At 48.9% G+C, this 9,086-nt stretch overlaps 1 protein-coding gene across 1 annotated transcript; it reads left to right on the top strand.

Moving 5' to 3' along the window:
* Positions 1 to 469: 469 nt before the first annotated feature.
* On the top strand, positions 470 to 4,908 carry FAM124B (family with sequence similarity 124B). The gene is made up of 2 exons (XM_009708119.1): positions 470 to 1,198; positions 4,276 to 4,908. Exons 1-2 carry the CDS (start codon positions 470 to 472, stop codon positions 4,906 to 4,908), a joined length of 1,362 nt encoding a protein of 453 aa, XP_009706421.1.
* Positions 4,909 to 9,086: the final 4,178 nt, after the last annotated feature.

Here is a 9,086-nt window from a genome sequence, read left to right as displayed (position 1 = left end):
CCCGAGCGTCCGTTTCCACTGCTGACAGGCAAGTGTACTTACAACATCATCTCGTCTTGGAGAATTACTGCTTTTGTGTTTCGGGGCTCTTCATCTCTGCTGCCCTGTGCTCTGAAGGGCAGGAGCAGTAGGATACAGAGGTGTTTCTGGACACGTCGGTCGCATGTACACAGTGACCAGAACTCAAGTCTTGGAGTCGGAAAATGACCCTTCAGCTGAGCTCTGCTGTGATGTGAATGACCTGGAACTGGTCACATAATGCCTTGTCGCTCTCCACCTGCCTCCTCGTGTGCATTAACTGTGCATACCTGTGTATTTCATCGGGTTATTACAAAGCTTGTAGAAGATTAAATTCATCTCTGTCGAAGTCTTAGAGTACAACCCTCGTGTTACTGCGGCTCCAATAGTAGGAGAAGGAGAGGGAAGGCGCTGATTTCTCTATTTTTATTTTTTGTCAGGAACCTTTGCGATGGATGACGGAGCAGACTCTGTGATGACTGTGCATCTTCTTGCTGATTCAGGACGTTCATTGCTTCTGCAGCAAACTCTGGATCGACTTTTGGAGTGGATCTGCCCAGACATCTGCCTTTTCCTGGTGTCCGAGCGAGTTACTCCATTGAAATACTATGAGAGATATCGTAAGAGAAGCTGCGGCTTTCCTGGAATATCCATTCTTCTTTTTCTACATGAGGACTTGGGAGAAGAACGGATTTTACAGATCCATGAGCAATTCCAGTGTCCGCCCTGGCGCTACCAGTGTGCCCAGATTGCTAATGGGCAAAGTCACCTCTATGTCCCAGCTCACCAGGACTTCTATGGCCTGGATGACCAGATGCCCGTGTGGGGCATCAGGCGGGTGCACTGTGGCCCTGAAATCCTGCGTGTCACCCTCTACTGCAGTTTCGATAACTATGAGGATGCAGTGAGACTCTACGAGATGATCCTACAGAGAGAAGCAACTATGCAAAAAAATAACTTCTGTGTCTTTGTGTTGTACGCAACCCGAAATATTGCCGTGCAGCTCTGCTTGAAGCAGCTGCCCATCGGGGTGGCTGCTGAGCCAAAGGAGTCATCAGCCTTGCAGTTCAAGGTGCAAGAAATTGGGCAGCTGGTGCCTCTTCTGCCTAACCCCTGTATTCTTATCAGTGGCACCAGGTGGCAAACGCAAGACTACGAAGGAAATACGATTCTGCTTCAGGTATGTGTCTGTGGTGCTCTGAGAGGAGGTTTTTGTGTGGTTTTTTTTGTTGTTGTTGTTTTTCTTTTTTTTTTTTTAATCAAGGAAAGCAGAACTGGTTCAAAGTGGCAATTAAGATTTTGCTTCTTCATGTTTTCTTTTGAACCTGTGAATGCAGTAATTGGTATCTGCCAGTGCTGTGATGCTGTTGATAAATACAAGCACAGATCCTTGGAATGTTTTTATGTTGTTAAATTAACATCATTACTGCTTGCCTGAAAATGGAAGTATTAATGCTTTTTTGAGCAGTCAAGTTTAATATCTTCCCTTCCCTGCCTGAATCATATGATCGTAGCAGCCTATTCTTTTTCTGATAAGTCATTGTATTATAAATGTTTTTGAAAGCAGAATTTTATCATCCAAAACCAGATGTATTTTAAGTATAGTGTTGATACGACATCGCCTGCAATAGACTTCGTGAGCTCTTGAGTGAGTTGCAGTTAGGCAAAAGCGCCAAAGAAACATGTCATAGGAAATCTCTGCCTTTTCTGTTCAAGTGTGCGCTCCAGAGCTTGTATGAATACAAATAAGTAAAAAAATGACAAAAAAGACTGTGCTGAGATAATACATAGTGGGAATTATACATGTAAGCAGGAGAGCAGTTTAGCTCAGTGTGCTTTCTTTCCATTGTAACAACCGCTCCCACCTCTGATTATTTCTTCTTGTAATTTGGATATTTAAATAATTTGCCCATCCTGTGTTTTTTCTTTTTCCTTCCAGAGCTCACTTGTTACAAATCAAGTTAATTATTCCGTATGGCCTATTTTTATGCTACTCTGAACACTAATCCTCAGGGCAGCCTTTGCGTACTTCTCATTCACTATCACTTCATAAACTGGTTTGCCGCCCGCTTGGACCGGACAAGGCCCTGAGCATCTTCACATAGCTTTGAAGTTGGCCCTGCCTGGAGCAGGGGAATGGGCCAGGTGACGTCCAGAAGTCCCTTCCTAAATTACTCTGTGGTTCTTCCTGCTGTAGATACAAGGTTTTTAAGCTGACAGACATACATGAATTCACTGGCAAGAAATTTGTAAGCTTTTTTGGGAGTGTAGCTGTGCTGCACCGTGCTCCTGGCGAAGGAAGGTGGAGTCCACCTGAACTTGAGCTTATGTATCTTGTGTCCGTGCTCCACGCAGCATGCTGACAGCCTAGCGCACGGTGCTTTGTTCTGCAGCTCTTCGGTTCATACTGTAAATCTTTATTCTAAGTACCTGAAAATTATTTATTCCCTGCCCCCCCCAACTTTCTGCCTTATTGCAAACCAAATCCAAGGGTCTGCTCATGGACTGCCACCTACATACACAGTGGTTTTGTTCCCTGCTGAGCCTACAAGAACTCTTTTCTTGGTTTTATTGGGAAAGATATAACCCAAGCCACCTAGTTTGATAAAGAAGTAAATAAACCACATCCTCTCTTTTTTTTTTTTTTTCCCCCCTGAAGCTGATCACTGATTACTGTTCTATTTCATGTCCTTTCTCTGACTGTTTGCAGGAGATACCTGTTGCTCAAATTTTACAAGTTTAGCCTTAAGACTCAAGTAAGAGTCTTAAGTGGGAGAGTAGGACCATCTCTGTGTGCTGTTTTGTAAATAAAGACATGAAATGTGTCTCTAGTCTTGCAGAGGATTGGTGAGGTGGGTGCCTTGCTCCGGGCTGGTGTCCCCAGGGGTGGCATGCTCCATGGGAACAAGTGGGATGTGCTCAGCAGGGCCTCATCCCGTTGGCCTTGCAGGTCTTGATGGGTATCTCCTCCCTGGGTTAGTGTTGGTCCATGTTTTGGCCAGCCATCAAAGCAATGCCATTTGATCCAGAGCTTCCTGAACAAGTATCTCTCAAAAACCAGCCAGTCAGGATGCACAGATGTGAAGGAGCTCCTGTAGATCGAATGCCTCCAAGAAGGTTTTGGGCCTGGCACAGCTATTTCTGTGTGCTGTGTTTAGGTCACCTGCAGCAAATCTGTCGTGTGTGTGCTAGTCCTGAGAGCCCTCTGAAAGCTGCCCACAAGCACCGCAGCCTGTGTGTGCTACCATCAGGAAAATCCCCAAAAGAGGTGTAAGAGCTTGATAGGTAGGTACTATGTGGCAGTTCAGGTTTTCTGTCTGGGCTGGGTTTCTGCCTGCCCACAGCTGGCCGTAGGTGGCTGCCTTGGCAGGAGCAAGCGCACATGTTACACCCCACCGATACATTCCCGAGCTGCCTGTTTTAAGCTCAAGGGTCTTCTGAAGCCAGCTGTGGTAACTTGCAGTGACTCTCCTTTCCAAGTGTTTATCTAGTTTCCCCTTGGATCCATGTGAACTTTTTGTATCCACAACATCCTTTGGCAGGGACTTCCTCAGGTCTGCTGCCACCTTCCTTTAATTGAAACTGGCTCCAGCTGGCTTCGTTTGATGGCCTCTGCTTCTTGCCTTGCAGATGGCAGGGAATGGACAGTCCCTATCTGTTTCTCCAGGTGCCTCATGGTGTTTTAGCCTTTCATCCGCTCCCTCCCAAACTTTTTTTTTCTCCAGGCTTAAAATTCGCAGCATACGTGATTGTTCCTTTACTGTATTTGCAATTATCGTCGTTGTCTATTTCTGAGCATTTCCAGCTCCATGATACCCTGTTGTGTGCTGCAGGTGAGGGACAGGCACCACGGTCCACCTTCAGGACCAGAGCTGCACCATGCATAATAATGTTCTCCATTTTGTTTGGACTAATTCTTAAGATTTCATTTGCTTTCTAGACTGCTGTAAGGCACTGAACTGTTGCTAACACAGTGCCATCTGTCACAGAAAAGAGACCCTGGGTTATGGTCATCGCTACAGCCTAGCACTTTGTATGTGAAGCTAGGACTGTTTTTTCTCCATGTGCATCACGTTATTTACATTAAGTTTCATCTGCCATCGCTCAGGCTTCTCAGACTCCCGTGCTGTTCTCTCGTGGGGCTCTGACTGACTCACGCTGCAGGTGATCTCAGTGCAGCGAGGCTGGGTGAGAGCATCATCACTTGGTCAAGCTAGAACGGTGTGTTAATGGGATTCTCCAAATTTTCTTCAACAGGTTCAAGACGGTTCCAAGCCCCATGAAACAAATGTTGGGCTTTGCCATCAGCATAATAATGCAGGCAATGAAAAAATCCTGCAGGACTCTGTCCCAGCCCCTCTCCCTGTAAAGCAGAGTAATGCTGGGCAGAGAAGCCAGGAGGTCAGAGCCACAAAGGGTAAAACAAAATCTGACCAAAGCGAAGCCTGTACTCCTGAGCAAGGTGGTGGTGACCTCCGCAGGCACTTCTGCTGTTCTCGCAGTGGTCCAGCAGCCCGGTTGTGGTGGGAAGCCCCTTCCCTCCGCAGGCAGGTGAGCAGCAAGCTGCAGCCTTCTCCCCAGGAGAGCCCCGTTTGTCGGCAGGCAGCGGAGACCAGCGTTGACACCGGGCTCGCCGTGGCGAATCCTGCAAGTGGCTGCTGCCCGCTGAGCCACTTCTCCAGGGACCTGCGGAGCAGCCTCCTCCAGCCGCCAGCACCCACGGATGGGGCCGGCAGCACCGTGCCCTCGCCGGGCAGGACCCAACTGCTGTTGGCTGCAGCCAAAAGGAGTAAAGGAGCCGGGCAAAGAGCTTCGGGCTTCCACTCGCAAACACCACGAGCCAGCCCTGCAAACAGAGCGGAGGATGAGGAAGAGGAATTCTTTATATGACTGAAAACAAACGTGCCAGGTGGACTCATTGTTTCCAAATGACAGCAGGGCGCTTTTGTGTGTTTTGTGCCTCATGCTGTGACCGCTGATGCTCAGCTTACCTCTGTAGCTGTGACAACATTTCAGTAGTGGGTTCACCAAAGTAGACGCTCACTTTCCATGGAGAGATGCTAAGGAGGCTGCAGGCAAAGCAGGAAGAGTAACACTGTATTTGCAGAAAGGTTTATTTTGTATTTTTTTTAATGCAGAATAGATTGGAGGATTATTGTGCAATGAATAGGAATACGCCATATGACCCCTAGAGCCATTCTAAGGTGCTAAAAAATAGCCAGTGACGTCTTCAGGTGGGGTTAGATGGTGCAGTTTGCCTAAGCTGCCCAAGCAGCTGGATGCCCCCAGCCACGGGGGCTCACCATCCCTCGCCGGGATGTATTGGAATGAGGTAGTGGCATGGTCACAGTGGTTATGCTGATTTTCCTCTGTGTTCCTTCTCGCTTCCCTTGTTGTTGGTATTTCAAAGCTATCGATGTTGTCAATTTTATGCAAGAAGTGAAACATAAGAATGTTCTTTTAAAATATTTTTGAAGAAAAAGATTTCTAGAAGAGACCTTTTCCCCAAATTAGCACAGCGCATGCACAAAGCAAACACTTGCAGAGAATAGTTTCAGCTATGTTTATATTCCAGTCAGACCTGCTGCTGCCTATTCATATGACACTTAGCAAAATATACCCAGCAACAGGCCAGGCTTTGTTAGACCAGCGTGCAGTTATCAGCAGGCAATCCTAATTGGTTTTTAATTAACAGAAGACAAGAGAAGTTAAGAGTCTTGGAGGGAACTGCTGAATGCTGAAGAGTAAAAAGGACAGGAGAAATGAAGTAACGTTTCAGCAGCAGATGCTGAAGTAACTCCCATCATGATCAGCAGTTTTCTTTTCTCAAGTAGGATTAAGTAAACCTGAAAGGGAGAGAGTTGGGAAGGGCATGACAGGGGTATGTAATTATTAAAAGAAAAGCCAAACCTGATCATACTTACCTTCCAAACAGTGCAACAGAGGGATTTTCTCCTTAAATATATCTGAATTTGGCTTTACACAAAAGTGTGAATTTGTTTGGAGAGTGCCTTGTCATTGCCTCGTTTGACAGGCGATGGCTTGTTGCAGCCCGTGGGGAGGCGGAGGGTGACGGCAGCAGCGGAGCCTTCCTGGGGGGTTCTGGCCGTGTTGTGGGTGTCCACCGGTACCCGTGCCAGCTGGGCACAGCCCACGCTGCGCTGCCCCGGCTTCCTCACCCGGCAAGTCCAAACCCAGCCCTCTGCGGCCGGTGGGACTAGAGAGCGATGCCATTGCTGGGTGTTCACGCGGGCTTGGGGAAGGCCCTGCAGTTTGGGGGAGTTTGAAGGTACAGCTGAGTTGGTCTGAAGAGCTGTGGGTGGGAACAGGGCAGTCCCGGCTCTGTGCCCTCCCAGCTGGTGTTGCCCTGCAAGCGATGCTCACGTACCCTTCGATTCCAGGACCGAAACTGGCAGAAAGCTGAACGGGACACTGAATTCACTGGACACTTACAACCCCTGCCATGTTTTCGCAAGCTCTGTAAAAATTTTGGACTTTTTAATAAATCATACTGTGATATTTTACATATATGGGGGTGATTAAATAATCTTACCTAGCATGCTAGAAGCTTAGCCAGTGCTTTTCAGGGCTAGAGAAAACATTTGGTCAACTAGGAAAGGAGGGAAGAGGAGAGCTTGCGGAGGGCTGGTGCTCTGGGTGAGCTGAGGTGTGTGCGGGGGCGGCTGGGAGGGGGATGGGGACAAGGCAGCGGTCTATAGACACGGGGTTACAGCCCGGGCAGGGGGCACGGACGGGATAGCCGTGAACCCAGGAGTGAAGCCAGAAGTGGGATTCCTGGGAGAAATGGCTTTAAAGAGAGATTTCATGGCATTCTCTCTGCTCTCTCATGCCAAAGGTACATGAGTGTGACTATTTAGCATAATCTTGTTTTACCCGAGAGAAAGAGGGTGCTTAAGAGGTAAAAGGTCAGTATCTAGCAGGGGGGAAATGCTCCATCATTTAAAACAAAAGAGAAGAAAATGATACATGAAGTTCATCTGCCTGCAGTAAATCACAGAAGCGAAGGACTTCAAGTCAAAGGAAAATCGCTCTGAAAATATTGCTTGTAACAGTGAGTATAAAAAATCCATGTATTTCAGGTGCAGGATACACCTAGCATAAATGCTGTATGACACAGGCAGCTGTTGGGTCAGAGGGCGCCGTTCCTCCCTGGATGGATTCAGTAGTGGAAGGCAAAGATTCACATTTTCCATAGACTGTTCATATCTCTGCAACCTTTATTTTACACTTCTTCCTTGCATACTGTGCCATTTCTTTCAGATTTTTTTTTAAAAAAGCTAATGAGAGAGCGCAGGTTGGCAGGGGTCTGCTGAAGCTCTGTGCTCTGTGCTGAGGACCCCCCAGGTAAGCGGCCAGACCCAGCGGCCTCTTGGGGACCAGCAGCCGTGCGAGGCGTGCGGTCTGGGCAAGACTGGCCGTGGGCTGAGCTGGGGGCTTCTTGCTCCCCCAGCTCCCATCCCACATGCTGGTCCCAGCAAAGCACGCAGGGGACAACAGTCTTGGTGGAAAACTGAAGAGGCAGTTTTGAAAAGTAATGCTTGGAGGTATGGTGGCATTGCAACGCTGAATGAAGGGAAATGAGGTGGGTTTTTTTTTTTACCATTTGTACATGTCATGCTTGATATAAATGATTTAGTCTGGAAATGGTTCTGACCTAGCTGTGACCATCAGGGGTGATGGTGCTGCAGATACCAAGCTGCTGATTCCTCTGATGGACACCGTGTGATGGACAGCAGCCAAGGTGGTCAGCGTGGATTGGCACCCACTAAGGAAGATTCTAATTTTGAGATGTGTGCTTTTTGAGGATGGTGGGTATCCTGCATTGTGCTGGTCTGTCTGTCAGCTGGTGCCGCGCTCAGGAGCAGGAGCGTGACCCCAGGACTCTTGTGAGGCACTCTGTTCCCAGGAGGGAGCAGAGATGCTGCCATGGCTGAGCTCACAAGGGGTGATGGTGAACAGTCCCGGCCCAAAGGGAAAGGCTTTTTTCCTGGGCCGGTTGCACAGTCCGGGTGATGGGTGGGGGAAATCAGCTCTTGCGGGAGCAGGGTGCATGCTGAGAGCGGGAGCTGCCGGCAGTGGGAGTCAGGGGAAGCAGGAGAGCTTGCTCTGGAATTGCCTTAGCCCAGCCTGCAGAGGCAGCTGCTGTCGCTCTTGTTGCTTTAGACCCTGGCTACAGAAATGATGTCTTTTGTCTCCTCCGATGTGAGCACAGTGGTATTTCTTGAGGGATGAGTTGCTGGGGAGGAGTGGGAGCACCCCCGATGCCTGGATACAGGCACAAAGGCAGAGGGTGCTCCCCCCGCTCCCCGTGCCGGGCACGGTGCCGCGGCACAGGCGGGCACCCAGGCAACCTCGGCCTTGGCACAGGGCCGCTGGAGTCGGTAGCGGTGCCGCAGGCTTGGCCTCTCGTATTAAGGAGAAGTTGGCAAGTCTGATTCTTTCGGGGAAGCCAATGCTGAATGTACTCTTCTTTCCTGAGTTTTGGGCCAAATTCAGCTTTCGTGAATGCCTTGGTAAATCCTGAGGTAGTCCAGCGAGCACAGCCAAGCTTTCTAGATTTACACTGGTGGGTCTGGGGTGGGAGTTTTTCTTCTCTCAGCTCAGGCAGGGTATTCTTCATCTGTGCTGGTGCTCTGCCCTGTACCCAGGACAGACGAAGCTTCACAGCCACTTGGAGGAAAACATGTTGCATGTATCAGAAATCCTGGGTTTGTAACGGGGACACAAACCAGAAATTGTCGCTTCAGCCAAAGCCGAGTGGGGCAGCTCCAGCTCCTCTGTGGGAGCCGCGGTGTGCTCCTGGCACAGCGCACCCACCGCCCGGGGAACCGGGTCTCTGCTGCTGTGAATTGCATGGGAAGGGGGCAGAATTGCTGACTCGTGGGTCCCTCTTTTAATTTGCACGTAGCTATAGCGGTAATATAAATTTTCCCCTATTGCCTCTCTGCGGTATTACTTGGGTCCCCTCAGGTGCCCTGTCCCCTGGTCTGTTTACAGTTTGCCAGATCCCCTCCTTTTTTAAAAAATTTATTTTTATTATTATTATT

This window comes from Cariama cristata, unplaced genomic scaffold, assembly GCF_000690535.1.
Source record: "Cariama cristata isolate BGI_N322 unplaced genomic scaffold, ASM69053v1 scaffold35999, whole genome shotgun sequence".
Lineage (NCBI taxonomy): Eukaryota > Metazoa > Chordata > Aves > Cariamiformes > Cariamidae > Cariama > Cariama cristata.
The sequence above is the reverse complement of the archived record's forward strand: the minus strand, read 5'-3'. Positions and strand labels throughout refer to the sequence as shown.